This window comes from Lactuca saligna, chromosome 5 (genome assembly GCF_052625555.1).
Source record: "Lactuca saligna cultivar CGN05327 chromosome 5, ASM5262555v1, whole genome shotgun sequence".
NCBI lineage: Eukaryota > Viridiplantae > Streptophyta > Magnoliopsida > Asterales > Asteraceae > Lactuca > Lactuca saligna.
Window position 1 is genome coordinate 262,729,793 of NC_136421.1, and position 16,876 is coordinate 262,746,668.

The following is a 16,876-nucleotide window of genomic DNA, read 5'->3' on the forward strand; positions in this document are numbered from 1 at the left end:
AAATGGTTGTAGCATAATGGCCCGTGGCTAAATTATAGCTACGGATTAGCTACGGAATTGCTACGGAATAGCTACGGAATTTTCCGTAGCTACCATAGCTACGGAATAGCTACGGAAATAAATAGCTACGGATTTGCTACAGAATAGTTACGGAAATGGATAGCTACGGAATAGCTACGAAACTAAATAGCTACGGAATAACTACGGAAATAAATAGCTACGGAAGTAAATAGCTACGGATTTTCTGTAGGTAATCCGTAACTAATTACTTTTTATTTTAAAAAAAAAACAGCACAGAATTATTAAAAAATCTAGTTTTTTTCTGTCCAAAATATTGAAAAAACCATTTACATTAAACTTATAATAAAATTGAAATTCAACTACAAAACAAATAATATTATAATAAAACTAATAAACCTAAAAAAAGTATCAAATACAAAATACATATTACTAATGAATATTGTCTAATAATACACATTAAAAGTGTCAACTACAAATGTTTAACTAAGTGCTTACAAACATAAAATTGAGAATTACTTGGTGGATTACTTGGCAAATTATCGGGTATGTTGAATCGTTAAAGGCTCACAAGTGTTCTTCAATTTGAGTTTTGAATCAAAGGCTTCCAATTGTTCCTGTTTCAACACATCATAATCAATGATCACGAAAAATACAAATATAGCAATGTACTTTATTTATTTGTTTATTATAGCCATAATTAGGAACATTGAGCAAAGGTGAAACAATATATATTGAGCAAATGGGAACAGTTTGTCAAACTTTTCCATATATCTTGCAACAATTTTGTATCATGCTTATGTAATAGTTTAGGTTCCATATACCGAATTTAAAGTAGTTCATGGTAATTGAAGAAATCATAAAATAATAGCATGACCAAAGGCTATTGAGCAATATATTAGTGAAAATCTAACTCATAGATGCATAGTAGTTACACAAAAGTTTACTTAATCTTACCCAAATGCAAATAGAGTCCTTGGATTATGCTTTTCTTTCCAACCACTTAAGCAAATTTAGTTGCAAGATACCCATAAACATGAGTTGGATTTAAAAGCAATCATTTTCTAGAATTTATGCAACCTACAAACGACATGGTGGTGTGTTGATGCTTGATTCAAAATAAGCATTTTATGCAACCTACAACTTGAACAGCCCTAAGAACAGAAAATTCCTCTCTTTTCACATCTAATATTCGAATTTAGTGCTTCTAAACATAAACTCATAGCTCAATAACTCGATTAATTATCTCCACTACAAAGAAAGTAAAAAAGGTACCAGAGTCTTTTAAATCAACATGTACAGGTCTCAAGCGACTATTGTAGCATCTTCTCCCTTTTCAACCTGTAACAGAAGAAACAAATAGATATAAACAATATATCTAATCCCAACAAAAGAAACAGATATAAGTTAATTTGTAACTCAACCAAAAATATAGGTTCACTTGACTATAACCAATGTATGCTCTTCAAAATAAGTTACACAACAATTATTTAGCTCAACCCTAACACTTATCCTATGAAAATCATTTAAATCATCTTCTATGTTTGGAAAAGTTTGACAAAACTGAAATGGAATACAATAACATACTAATAAATACAAAGATTTCCAATGAGGATTTAATATATACTATCGATCATATATATATATATATATATATATATATATATATATATATATATATATATATATATATATATATCTTTACTACTTATAAAAGAAATCTAACTATTTCTATAAATAGATTGAATATAATAATATTATTTTTTTAAGACGTACAAACGATTAAGCTAATATTACAAACAACCATTAATAAAATAATATTAAATTTGAAATCGTCTAAATTTTTAAACTTAGTGTACAATCACCTATGCATGAATTTTGACTAAGCTATTTAATCCCCAAGTTAAAATCCTTATTTATCTCAAGGAAGCCGATCTGGCCTTCTTTCAGCCAGTTTAATCGGTCAACAACCATAACCGGCTTTTCAATCTCTTTATACATTATCTCCTTCATTCAATGGAAAAACCCTAGCTGTTGGTTTTCTTTAATAGTTTCCGATTTTAGTTTTCATTTAGAACTGATTCTTAATTAAACCCAAAAAATTACAGATGGGTTAATCTGAATCTGTGTTTGAAGGTAAGATATTGTTTGTTTTTTCTTGGGGATTGGGTTTGGGGTTTTTACTCCATCATTTGAATATCGGATATTGGTGTGGGATTTGCAGGTCAGATGTTAGTTTTGTAGATTTTGATCTCATTGTAGCTAATCATGAAATGTTGGTTTCAAGTTCTCTCATTTAAGTCCTTCCGGTAGATGAAATTGCATTAGAACTAGAAAATTAACACAAATGCCAGATAGTTGTTACTCTCTTTATGACTATATCATCGTTTTTTTATATTGTATTCTTTGCAATTGATAATAGAGGTTCTTATTATATTTGAAAATTTCATAGTTAGTTTGATGTTCTTAAAGAAATAAGCAACTAGAGAGCTTGTTAATTTGTTTAGTTCAAGGTATTACTTTCTTTCCTTATCGTTTCTCAATTTGGTTGTGTGTGTTTGTATGAGTCTATGTTTATCTTGCAAATCACCAAGAGTCAATTAGTTGTTTATAAAAATTCCTAGATCATTGTTGTTGCGAGACACTACCTTTTTTCTCCTTCCATGGCTATCTTTGCTTGCTAAACCCACCACCTTTGTTATCGTTCTTTGCACTTCCCCTTTCTGTCTCTCTATCAAAAAGCTACCTCATAGCTTCCACATATTAGTTTCCTCTATGCATCCTTCTAAAATTCCGGTGCTGCTGACCATCGTCCTGTATCTATGCGTATGTCTAACTTTGTGTTTATGTGTGTTTTACAGGACTTGAAATGGATTGATATAAACCAACATCTCAAAGAAATCGTGGGTAAGCTTCTTAAGATCTGAATATGATCTTCTTGTTGGGTTTTTAGAGCTCTTGTAGTTGAATGTTTAGTTTTTTCTTTAAAGTTGCAATATGTAAGTTTTTGTTATTGTTTGGGGTAAACCCATTTGTAAGTTTTGTTTTTGAAAATTGCAATGCATAAGTTTTTGGTTTCATTTATTGTCAGACAACAAAAAAAAAATTTAACTGACAAAATTTTGTGAATTTGGATTGATTTGTTTCAAATTTTATCATATACATATTTGACTATTGTATCATTCTTATATTTGAAGGTACCATATGAATAATAGTTTCTTCTTTGTTTTGTATGTATCATGTACAAGAACATGGGAGTGTTTTGTTCTTAATATTTTCTATGTAAATGAAAAAAATAAGCTTTATTTATGCATTATACCATTTGTGAATGAAAGTTTTTTTTTTTTTTTTTTTTTTTGTTAATTCTCATGTGTCTTTCTTTGACATTCGTAATTGGTTTGGTGGGTTCACGTTATGTGGTTATATTTTGGTTTTCGATTTTGTTTTCGGGTTAAGTATTTTGTTAATTAATTTATTAGGAAACTATGATTTCATTTAAGATTAAAAACTTTCTTCCGTCTTTGAGTTCATTCGCATTTATACATTAAAAACTTCGCATTTTCATTCAAATTCTTCGCATCTTGCATCCATCCGTCTTTGAGTTCATTCGCATTTCATCGCATTAACTGAGAAATTAATCAGTTGTCTCATATTCGCATTTCAGTTGTTTGAGAAACCCAGATACGAACCCAAATGCGAAACCCACTGATTTCAAATGGGAACCAACCAAAAATCATCAACCACGTACTTGTGTCACCAAATGCGAACTGAATATCACCATTAAATTCTCCTCGCATTCTATAGATGCGAACACAATCCAGATCTCCGACTCCAAGCTTGCGAAATCAAAATCAATTAACCTCAAACAAATCGTGAACTTCTTATGCGAACTGTTTTGACCCACAAAACCAAATGCGAACTCAATTGATGTCATATGTGAACTGATTTCATATATGCGAACACAATTGATTTCATATGCGAATCCACATCCATCGATATGAAACCAATACCAGTTACAAGCAATTAGTAGCAACCATCGATCCTCTAATTTTCAATTACTCAGCCTTCGCTTTTCATACAACCCGTCGACCCTGAAAAATCGATAAACACCAAATGTCTCATTTTTAGATCGATTTTCTGATTAAATGTCATATTTGAAGAATGATCGATTTTCTGATTAAATGTCATATGTGTGACATTTAATCAGATTACAAAACATGTTTGTTATTAATGGATGAGATAGATTTAATGTATATCATCAGTTTTTTTTTTAAATGACAATTTAAAAAATCCTAATCAGTTTGGATAGAATTTGAAGTGCTTATCTGATAAGCACTATGATAATTTCGAAGTTAGTGTTATCTTTTTCTAATTAATAATGATATAAACTGTAAAGATAATTTCGAAATTAATATGTTGACTAACATTGATCCTTAAAATTTGGGATATGAATGGTTTTGAGCGGGAAAATATTGACACCTGGGTAACCCTCTACAATAAATACCTATGGATTGTGTGACATTGGTTGCCTTTTAAAAGACATAAAAACAAGGCATGCATTTATACCCCAGAAAATAATAATGTAATAGCAAAGGAAAAACAACACCATAAAAACATGTTACTTATTTGAAACAATCCAAAAAAAAGACAACCATAAAAATTCCAACATCAAATAAATCTACTAAAAAAACTTAGGTGTTAACAACTGCATCTTCATCATCCTGAGATGGCTGGTTTTCAGCTGCAACAGTAATCAAACCACTCCTGACAAAAAAATAAAATTTAAGGCATTCATAAGTTTCTTGATCCTTGAAATATATAAAAAAAACAGTTTTTCATGATCGTTTGTAAAACAAAGTACAAATGATCTTACCCGACATCAACAGGAAATTCACCATCTTCTTCATCACGAAGCCTATAACATCTGTTTTGGCTTTGAACTTTGACACGGGGTCTCTTCAGTGGTGGTGACAAAGTTTTTGGTTTTGTTGAATCTAATGTGTCAGACTTTTCCACAGCTTCATCATCCAGCTTTTCATCTTCAGAACTTAGAATATCAATAACCTCATCCCAATTCCAATTTAGCAATGCCCATTCCCTTTTCTTTTCTTTCTCATGTTTCTCATGCATACAAAGTTGAAGGATGATTTGATCACATTCCTGCTTATTTACAATGCTACTTGAGTTCGACATTATGGCCGTTTTTCTATGTCAAAAGTAGTATTAGTTACAACGTAACAATTAAATCAAAAGAGAAAACAAAAAATATGTGAACATACCTTCTTCCCAGGTGGAAGAATCAAGTCATTATCGAATTTCAGAGAAGCAAACATAGGTATTTATTGTAGAGGGTTACCCAGGTGTCAATATTTTCCCGCTCAAAACCATTCATATCCCAAATTTTAAGGATCAATGTTAGTCAACATATTAATTTCGAAATTATCTTTACAGTTTATATCATTATTAATTAGAAAAAGATAACACTAACTTCGAAATTATCATAGTGCTTATCAGATAAGCACTTCAAATTCTATCCAAACTGATTAGGATTTTTTAAATTGTCATTTAAAAAAAAACTGATGATATACATTAAATCTATCTCATCCATTAATAACAAACATGTTTTGTAATCTGTACATATATACGTATTTAAGATTACGAATCTTGCTTCCATACTTTACCATCAAACCATTTGTTCCATTGATTTCATAAAACCATCTGTTCTATATGCTATATCAGAATCAAACAGGTATTGAACTTTTACTTTATTTCATAGTACAAGCAATATGTATTAGAAAAACCATCAAGTATAGCAATTATTAACTGAAGTGTTTTTCAGTTGAAATGGATATTTATCATACTACTGTTAATGAATTTTCTGCTTTGGGGCAAATATATGAATGGTGGAACATTACAAGTGTTAGAGTATTGTATGTTTGGGAGGACATGGAAAACAACAGGATGCTCTTGTGGATGATAGATCGCCAGGTAAGGTTTTTTTCCAATTAAAATATTCAACTTCTATTAAAAGTTTAATTTTGTAAATAATACCATTACCATTTTGTTATTTACACCAGAGAGAAAAAATATTAGCAATCATACCTCGCCATTTAGTGCCCGGATATCGAAACATGAATCTGAAAGGAAATGTATTCTCTGTGCAACATTTCCAAGTTGATGAATACCATTTGGACAATCCAATGTACCAACAGTACAAAATCTGCACCAGTGATAAGGCGATAATGATAAACCATGCCACAACTTTTACTCGGTTAGCAAGCGATTTTGCCAGTGGATATCCACTTTATCCAATTGTGTCTACTGTCACAACTGTTGCACAAGATCATACAAATAAAAGAAGGCTTGTTGGTATATTTATATCTTTTCTTTAATCATTTTTATATCATCTACTATAAATTTAACAAGAAAATATGTTTTTTAGATGTGGTTGGAAGAATAGTATGGGGAAATCGAATCAGACAGCTGCGATCATTTGAGTTAATTCTCCAAGATGAGACGTAAGTATATATGTATTCAAAAAACACTTAAAACAACATAGTTTTTTATTAAATTTATTATCATTCATTATAAGAGTTTAAACAGCATTACCTTTTAATAGGGGGAACGTAACAAAGTTATTGTTGTATAACGTACCAGCAAACCTTATGATTAAGGTTATTGTTGCAACATACAACAAATCCATACTCTATGTTTCTTGCATGAAGCTGGTCCACAACAATTTGGGTCAGTTAAAAAATATGATCAGTATATAATTTATATTAATATCAACATATTCCAAATTGTAAATACATATTATTAAATTTTATGCCACATGTTTCATGTTTTTGCAGGTAATTTATTGGTTTCTACTGTTTTAACCGACTTTGATGTTGAACCACAAATGTATGAAGCTGATAGGATTAGAGCTAGATATTGATGAGAGTATTAGAAAAAGATTTTCTTGAAAACTTTTTTAATTCCCGTGTTTTCAATTCAGTTGTGGAACTTTTAACACATATGGTTTTACCACATTATATCTTTTATCAGTTTTAAGTTTTATTATTGGTTTTGTTAATTTGTTAACTTTTCATTCGTGAATGTGGTGTTTTTATTTTCTTTTTGACTTACTATATATATATATATATATATATATATATATATATATATATATAATTGCTTGTAACTGGTATTGGTTTCATATCGATGGATGTGGATTCGCATATGAAATCAATTGTGTTCGCATATATGAAATCAGTTCGCATATGACATCAATTGAGTTCGCATTTGGTTTTGTGGGTCAAAACAGTTCGCATAAGAAGTTCACGATTTGTTTGAGGTTAATTGATTTTGATTTCGCAAGCTTGGAGTCGGAGATCTGGATTGTGTTCGCATCTATGGAATGCGAGGAGAATTTAATGGTGATATTCAGTTCGCATTTGGTGACACAAGTACGTGGTTGATGATTTTTGGTTGGTTCGCATTTGAAATCAGTGGGTTTCGCATTTGGGTTCGTATCTGGGTTTCTCAAACAACTGAAATGCGAATATGAGACAACTGATTAATTTCTCAGTTAATGCGATGAAATGCGAATGAACTCAAAGACGGATGGATGCAAGATGCGAAGAATTTGAATGAAAATGCGAAGTTTTTAATGTATAAATGCGAATTGGGGAAGAAAGTTAGAGTTTCGCATTTGGCACCTGATCTTTTCAAGAAATAATATAAGTGGTCCAACTTCGCAAAATGGGGTCATAAAAAGACAAGTGCAGAATTTTCATTTCGCATCCCTGTAGTTGGACCACTTATATTATTTCTTGAAAAGATCAGGGGCCAAATGCGAAACTCTTAGCTTTCTTCCCCAATTCGCATTTATACATTAAAAACTTCGCATTTTCATTCAAGTTCTTCGCATCTTGCATCCATCCGTCTTTGAGTTCATTCGCATTTCATCGCATTAACTGAGAAATTAATCAGTTGTCTCATATTCGCATTTCAGTTGTTTGAGAAACCCAGATACGAACCCAAATGCGAAACCCACTGATTTCAAATGCGAACCAACCAAAAATCATCAACCACGTACTTGTGTCACCAAATGCGAACTGAATATCACCATTAAATTCTCCTCGCATTCCATAGATGCGAACACAATCCAGATCTCCGACTCCAAGCTTGCGAAATCAAAATCAATTAACCTCAAACAAATCGTGAACTTCTTATGCGAACTGTTTTGACCCACAAAACCAAATGCGAACTCAATTCATGCAATTCCTATTTTTTTTTTTTTTAAGAATCTACAAAAATAATAATTAAAATTGAATTACATGTAAAACCAATTCAAAACAAAAAATCTTATTTTGTTTCCCGGTATAATTTTGAATACTTTTCAACTAATAAGATAAAAGTAAATCAAAATGGATTACGAATTTTCAAATTTTATTATAAATATACACATAAGTATGAACTATATGTAATCCTTTCATAACAAACTTTTAACCTATATATATATATATATATATATATATATATATATATATATATATATAGAGAGAGAGAGAGAGAGAGAGAGATTTGCGTAGTAGATGAACCATAGGCGCCAATTGCAAACATATTCTATAATTATAATTTAACATATAAGAAGGCTTCATCGGTTCTACAGTCTGCTACTGCGTATGTTTACTATTTACGATTTTTACTTTCTCGATTATACACCATTCACACTCACTTTGTGTTCCTTTGTACATGCATAAACTACATATATTCTATCGGCTTCACAAAAACCATCTGCTCTATCGGATTCATCAAAATCAAACAGGTATGTGTATTTAACTTTAAATTATCTCTTATTCAAGTACTATATGATGAAAAAGTCTACTATTTATAGTATTTTTTTAGTTAGATGCAACGTGTTTCAAAGTAACTAGCTTCACCTAAGAAAAGAAGTATCATCAAACCAATATATGTCGGCAACTCAAGCATCATCTCCTTATAGACCATTCACATTACCAGAAACACATAAATAAAATCTGGTTTTGATCTAAACTATTATAACAAAAACAAATGGTAATAAATTTCGTATTTGAATAATCATACTTTTTGATTTGTTATGTATAAAATAAAGTATACATTTTTTTGTGTGTTTTACAGTTTGCAATGAGGTTTGACGGTAAAGAAAATAAACATAATAATGTTATCCAAATTGATGCAGAAAATACAAAAGGTATATCACATATTTACAATCATTATTAGTATATCATCGTTATACATTATTCATTTAAAAAAATATTGCAGAAAAACGAAAAGCATATAATAAGGCATGTTACGAACGACGAAAGGAGAAAAACAAAATGAGACGAATAGCTAATGGGGAAGGAAATAGTCAAAACGCAACATTTTTGTCAAATGTGCCAACAGTAAATAGGAATCTGGTGGATATTACCAATGCATCTCCTACATGTGTAATGGATTTTGGTCAAAAAAAGTTGATTTATAATAGAAACCCTTATCAACGTCAGACGGAACCAACCATAACAAAACCAGGTAACTATGTCTGAAGTTATCATATTACAATCTAAGTAGTACAACATTACATTTAACCATAATCTTTCATAATTTACATTCTTAATGAGAAATTTTTGTTTATACGTAGGTATTCAAAGTCAGCCTGACGTAATACTACCTCCACGCGATGAATTGATAACTCAAATTTCAACATCAATAGGTCAGTATTTGATTTTTACCGAAAAATATCATATATATTGGCTTATAATTATGTGTAATTATTTTAATTTTATTTATATTACATTTAACTAATGAATAAAATGTCTACAGATCCACAAGGTTGTATCCATGGCAATGTCACTCCATCAGTACAAAATGGTAGCATCTCGGATGATCCATATAGTTTTGTTTTCGCCGGTATCCGTAAAAAACATCGTGTGGTGAAGTTCAATGATATATGTAGTTATTGTGGGGCAAAACGACTACAATTTGAATCTGCTGGCTTTTGTTGCATGAGTGGAAAGACAAAGTTGGCAGACTCATCTATTCCTGACGAATTACACAATCTTTTCACCTCAGAAACAAAATTAGGCAAATTGTTTAGAAAGAATATACGTGCATACAACACCAACTATTCATTTGCATCAATGGGCGTAGAAGTGGATGAATCGATGGCCAATATGACATCTGGGGTATACACTTTTTGTGTGAATGGAGGGATATACCATAGAATCGATCAGTTAGTTCCAAGGAAAAAGGATGAACCTAAGTTCTTACAATTGTATTTTTACGATGTTGAAGCTGAGATGTCAAATAGACTCGAATGGAAGAATCTTGCTAAACCAATTGTTGAAATTTTGACTCGCGTTCTTGCTACAAACCCATACGTTGCAATATTTCGTAGCCTTGCTGATCTAGGACCGCTCGACAATTACAGAGTCACTTTAAATGCATCAGTAGAACTAGACCAAAGGGTGTACAACCGGCCAACCACATCCGAGGTTTGAAATTAATTATGTACATATGTTTTTGAGAAAAAAGATGTTTCATGTATTAAATATAACTATGCAAATTACGTACCAGTTTTAATCATATTTTTTCTATTGTATAATTTCACAGGTTGCTGGTATTTGGATTGAAGGCAATGACAACATAACCGCATATAAAAGAAGTATTATAGTATATGGAAGGTCCGACAAACCAAAAACAATTCAATCTTATTGGGGATGTTATGACCCATTGTGTTATCCTTTATTCTTTCCAAATGGTGAGCCTGGATGGCATTCTAACATACTAAGGCAAGGGGTTTCATTCAATGAGATGGTTAATGACGACCAAATCTTCGATGAAGATCTAGAAGGTACGCATAGCCACAATTTTAATATTGTTAAATTTTACAAATGTAAAAATTGATATAATTTATTCAATTTAATCATTATGTAGAGACTGATATAAGAACGGGTAGGAAAACTGTAACTATGCGGAAGTACTACTGTTACAAGTTGCAGATTCGATCAAACTTGAACGTAATTATGTTAGGAGGGAGATTATTACAACAATTTGTGGTAGATATCTACATCAAGATTGAGACTTCGCGTTTGGAATTTTGTAGAAAAAACCAATCTACAATAAGAGCGGAGTTATACCAAGGTGTTGTGGATTGTGTCAATGCCGGTGAGGTACAAGCAAGTATGATTGGGCAACGTGTTGTTTTGCCAGCAAGTTTCATCGGAGGTCCTCGTGACATGCGACGACGATTTCTCGATGCTATGGCTTTAGTTCAAGATGGAGGGAAACCTGATATATTCCTTACAATAACGTGCAATCCGAATTGGCCTGAAATCCAAAATGAGTTACTTCATTTTCAAACAGCACAAGATAGACCAGATCTGGTTGCAAGAGTTTTTCGTGCTAAGTTACATGACCTTAAGGAACAACTCTTGAAGAGGCACGTCCTTGGTGTGGTGAGTGCATATGTTTATGTAATAGAGTTCCAGAAACGTGGTTTACCACATGCTCATTTTCTCTTAATAATGAAACCTGAATGGAAGCTCACCAATACAGACCATTATGACAAGTATGTGTGTGCCAAAATTCCAAACCCGACAAAGTATCCTATACTACACGATCTGGTCAAATCACACATGATACATGGTCCTTGTGGTACATTAAACAAAAAATGTTCTTGTATGCAAGGTGATCCACCAACCTGTCGTTTTAGATACCCTCGACAATTCAACGAAGCCACAACACAAGGAAAGGACACATATCCGGTTTATCGAAGGAGAGATAATGGAATTGCTGTGAATAAACAAGGTATTATGATGGATAATAGATGGGTTGTCCCATATAACCCAAAGTTGTTGATGATGTTCAACTGCCATCTAAATGTTGAGGTTTGCTCGAGTATAACATCAGTGAAATACATCTTTAAGTATATTTACAAGGGTCATGACAAGCAAGTTATCCATATTGATCCAGATGCACAACCTGTTGTTATCAATGAGATAAAACGTTTTCAGGATGCACGATACGTCTCCGCTCCAGAAGCAGTATGGCGAATTTTTAGATTTTCTCTTAATCAAATCCACCCTAATGTGATCACTTTGCAATTGCATCTTCCAAACCAACAGTTGGTTAGGTTCACTGATGATGATGCAATGAAATCAGTTGTTGAGAGGGAGAAAGATAAGAGATCAATGTTGACTGCATTTTTCAAGATGAATAAAGATAACGTTAATGCAAGAGAATATTTATACAAAGATTTTCCCAAACACTTCACATGGAATAAAGAATCGCATCTATGGAATCCTCGAAAAGTATCACGAGCAGTTGGTCGTTTGGTTTCTGCAAATCCTGCTGAAGGTGAGCGATACTATCTACGTGTGTTATTATGTCATGTTAGGGGTCCTACATGTTTTGAAGATCTGTACACAGTCAATAACGTAAGACATCCCACATTTCGAAAAGCGGCTCTTGAAAGAGGGTTAATAGAGACAGATGATAGTTTATCGCAGTGTCTTGTAGAGGCCTCCTTGTTTCAGTTTCCAAATGCTCTCAGAAGGTTGTTTGCAACGATATTAGTTTTTTGTGATCCTGGAGATGTTCGCAAGATATGGAATTCCCACTACAATTCTCTCTCCGAAGATTATAGTAGACAATACGATAATGTCAATCGAGTACAAAATATGGTCCTTACAGACATAAGCGTATTCCTACAGTCTATGGGTAACAAGCTTGATAACTTTGATCTCCCGACTGTAAACACCGATTTGAATTTTCAGTCTGGAGTTTTTCGAGAGGTACAAGAAGAATGCTCTATAATTGTGGAAGATGACCATTTGCGTGCCAAAGAGTTTCTCAATCCTGAACAAAAATATGCATATGATGAGATCATGAGGCATGTGTGTACTGATTGTACAGGAGTGTTCTTCATAGATGGTCCTGGCGGAACAGGAAAAACATATCTGTACAAAGCTTTACTTGCTAATATACGCAAACTTGGTCATATTGCACTCGCCACAGCTTCATCGGGTGTTGCGGCTAATAACATGCCTGGGGGAGAACAGCTCACTCGCGTTTCAAACTTCCTCTAACTCCAGATAATAACTCATTCTGTAGAATCCAAAAACAAAGCGGTACCGCTCAACTACTTCGGCTTGCAAAAATAATCATATGGGATGAGGCATCGATGGCAAAGCGACAGGTGGTGGAGGCGTTTGATCGGACAATGCAAGATATCACTGGGGTGGCACTCCCTTTTGGTGGAAAGATAATGGTCCTGGGAGGCGATTTTAGACAAGTATTGCCAGTCGTAAGACGTGGGACACGAGCACAAATTGTAGACTCTAGCCTACGAATGTCGCCTCTTTGGTCTTCGATTATAAAGTTGCGGTTAACAATAAATATGAGAGCACTTACTGATCCATGGTTCTCAAACTTTCTATTACGGGTTGGTGATGGAGTTGAAGAAACAGTGGACGGAAGTTTTATTCGCATCCCTGATGATATGGTCATTCCATACACTGATAAAGAAAAATCATTAGATTCTTTGATTGATGCAGTGTTTCCCTCATTGGAATTTAATAGGTCTGAATCAGATTATATCATATCGCGGGCAATATTATCTACAAAAAATGATAGTGTCGATGCGATTAACGATTACATGATCGATCGATTTCAAGGAGAAGAGAGAATTTACTATAGTGTCGATGAAGCCATAGATGATAAAAATGGCTTCTATCCGTTGGAATTCTTAAACTCGATCAGTGTTAGTGGTTTACCTCCGCATTACCTTCGATTAAAAGTTGGATGTCCGATAATACTGTTACGGAATATTGACCCAGCAAATGGGTTGTGTAATGGCACCCGATTGATATGTAGAAGCTTTCAGCAAAATGTTATTGATGCAGAAATAGCTGTTGGTCAACATGCAGGAACAAGGATATTTTTGCCTAAGATTCCTTTATGTCCATCTGATGATGATATGTTCCCATTCAAGCTAAAGAGGAAACAGTTTCCTATTCGATTGTGCTTTGCAATGACAATCAATAAAGCTCAGGGACAAACAATTCCATATGTAGGTATCTATCTTCCAGAACCAGTATTCTCGCATGGACAACTTTATGTTGCATTGTCCAGAGGGGTTTCACGTTGCAATACAAAAGTATTAGTACAGCCTAACGAAAATTCAAAAGGTGATGGGGTTTATACAGCAAATGTGGTGTATAAAGAAGTATTGCACGATTAATATTTTGTATTGTCTTGACTGGTTGCTTTTTATTGGTTATTTGATGCATGATGTAACAAATAACACCATAGTTTGATTATATTGTCTTCAACATGTACTTTTTTTTAACATAACAATTTTGTAATGGAAACATATCACCGAAAGAACTCACGTGCCCCGCCGCTTTGCGCGGGTAGACGGCTAGTATATATATATATATATATATATATATATATATATATATATATAATGCCTAGTTTATTCAATTCAATCTCTTTTATTTGAAAACAGGAAGAAAGGTGGGTGGTGTGTAGGGTTTTCAAGAAACGACTACCCGCTATGATCAGGAGAGCAAGCGAGCATGAACCAATCTGGTACGATGATCATCAAGTCTCATTCATGCCTGAAATCGACTCACCATCACAAAACAACACCTGATCCAACTTGGGTAACACTGGTTACCAATACCCGTATGGTTCTTGCAAGAAAGAACTAGATTCACAGTTGCAAAATTACCAGATTACCCCAGGCCGCCGTCTCCAACTCCCTCATCTAGAGAGTCCAAAACTTCTCCCAACCTGCAATTCTTCAATGCCCATTAACTATGGTATCGACATAAACCAACGAAGCATCAATCTACAGCCTACCTTGTTCACTCAACACCATAAGGGAATGAACGCCTGAAAAGAGGTTTACGATGATCATCAGGACTAGGTTTTCCTTTGTGGGAGAAGAAATCGAGCAAAGAGGGTTAATGACGGAGGACTATGCTACCGGAGAGGGAAGGAACGCCTGAAAAAAAGGTGAATGCGCCGGAGAAGGGACGAGCTACGAGGGGTTTTTGGGTACCGTTCAAAGAAGACAGAAGGGAGGAAGACAGAAGCGAGAAGAAGTGTAGGAGTCGATATGGAGCCTGCTAAAATGGAGGCGGAGACGGTCAATAAAAAATAAGAAACCCTAAATTGAAGAAGGACAGGAAAAAATAAAAAAATGGGGGTGCTAAGACTCGATCTCGGGTGAATTATTTACATAACAAACAACTTAACCACTTGGCTGGGAATGCCACATCCTTACTAATGTCTTCCACTAACACTTTTATTCACTTATCTACCGTTTATTATTATTATTATTATTATTATTATTATTATTATTATTGTTATTATTTTATTATAATTATAATTATAATTATTATTTTATTATAATTACTATTATTATTGTTATTATTTTATTATTATTATTATTATTATTATTATTATTATTATTATTATTATTATTATTATTGTTATTATTATTATTATTATTATTATTATTATTATTATTATTATTATTATTATGAGAAGGGAGAACCGTTTATATATTAAACGGGATTAGGATTTCATTAGGGTTGGGTCGTCATTAGTTGCTTTGGAAACAAGTCAGGGTAATCTGGATCTAATGAGGATTTAGGGTTACCAAAACTAACAAATTTCTTTAGTTTACCATAATCACCCTTAATAAATTGAATTTTCCACTATGTTCTCATATGTAAAATTCAGTGAGGTTTTGGGGCGCTGCCCCTTGACCCCGCCCGCTGACCTGGCAGCGGGACCCCAGCTAGGGGCGCTGCCCCTAGACCCGCCAAAGGAGCGTCGCCCCTTTGGAAACCTCGGACCTAGGGGCTCTGCCCCCGGACCCCCGACTGGTCGTCAAACCGGCTTCAAAGTCTCTTGTCAAACCTTTAGTCAAGTGATCTGCCAAATTTTGCTTTTTGGAAGCCCAAGAAATGGCACCTCCCCCAAGATGATGATGATGTTGATGATGATGATGGTGATGGTGGTGGTGGTTGTGGTGGTGGTGGTGGTGATGGTGACGGTGATGGTGATGATGATTGTAATGATGATAATGAGGATGATGATGATGATGATGATGATGATGACGATGATGATGGTGATGACAGCGATGATGACGATGATGATGATGGTGATGGTGATGGTGATGGTGGCGATGATGGTGATGATGGTGAAGATGGTGGTGGTGATGATGATGATGGTGGTAGTGGTGAAGATGATGACGGTGGTGGTGGTGGTGGTGATGATGATGATCATGATGATGATGATGGTGATGATGATGATCATGGTGATGGTGATGTTGTGATGGTGATGGTGATGGTGATGGTGATGGTGACGGTGACGGTGATGGTGATGGTGATGGTGGTAGTGGTGGTGATGGTGATGGTGATGGTGATAGGGTGATGGTGATGTTGATGGTGATGGTGATAGTGATGGTGATTGTGATGGTGGTGGTGGTGGTGATAGTGATGGTGATGGTGGTGGTAGTGGTGGTGGTGATGATGATGATGGTGATGGTGATGGTGGTGGTGGTGATGATGGTGATGATGATGATGGTGATGATGATGATGATGATGATGGTGATGGTGATGGTGATGGTGATGATGGTGATGGTGATGGTGATGACGATGATGGTGATGGTGATGGTAATGGTGATGGTGATAGTGATGGTGATAATGATGGTGATGGTAATGGTGATGATGGTGATGGGGATGGTGATGGGGATGGCGATGGTTATGGTGATGGTGATGGTGATGGTGATGGTGATGGTGATGGTTATGGTGATGGTGATGTTGGTGATGGT

The 16,876-nt window shown here is 34.1% G+C and overlaps 1 protein-coding gene and 2 long non-coding RNA genes across 3 annotated transcripts; 2 read left to right on the forward strand and 1 right to left on the reverse strand.

The window, feature by feature from the left end:
* Nucleotides 1–413: 413 nt before the first annotated feature.
* Nucleotides 414–14,671, reverse strand: LOC144998009 (uncharacterized). Its single transcript, XR_013660054.1, has 3 exons — nucleotides 14,580–14,671; nucleotides 1,294–1,359; nucleotides 414–635 (listed from the first exon to the last, which is right to left on the reverse strand). It is a non-coding gene; the product is annotated as an uncharacterized LOC144998009 (long non-coding RNA).
* LOC144998553 (uncharacterized) lies at nucleotides 2,136–3,098 on the forward strand. The gene is made up of 2 exons (XR_013660363.1): nucleotides 2,136–2,242; nucleotides 2,880–3,098. It is a non-coding gene; the product is annotated as an uncharacterized LOC144998553 (long non-coding RNA).
* LOC144997627 (uncharacterized) lies at nucleotides 5,608–7,058 on the forward strand. The gene is made up of 5 exons (XM_078957511.1): nucleotides 5,608–6,006; nucleotides 6,096–6,387; nucleotides 6,461–6,536; nucleotides 6,638–6,762; nucleotides 6,870–7,058. The coding sequence occupies exons 1-5, from the start codon at nucleotides 5,863–5,865 to the stop codon at nucleotides 6,953–6,955; spliced, it is 723 nt and encodes a 240-aa protein (XP_078813637.1). The 5' UTR covers nucleotides 5,608–5,862; the 3' UTR covers nucleotides 6,956–7,058.
* Nucleotides 14,672–16,876: the final 2,205 nt, after the last annotated feature.

Excerpts from the sequence above, each read along its gene's own strand:
- LOC144997627 (XM_078957511.1), top strand. The coding sequence starts at position 5,863 with ATGGATATTTATCATACTACTGTTAATGAATTTTCTGCTTTGGGGCAA. Across the intron at positions 6,007-6,095 it reads TGTGGATGATAGATCGCCAG|AGAGAAAAAATATTAGCAAT; the intron begins GTAAGGTTTTTT and ends TATTTACACCAG. Across the intron at positions 6,763-6,869 it reads GCTGGTCCACAACAATTTGG|GTAATTTATTGGTTTCTACT; the intron begins GTCAGTTAAAAA and ends ATGTTTTTGCAG.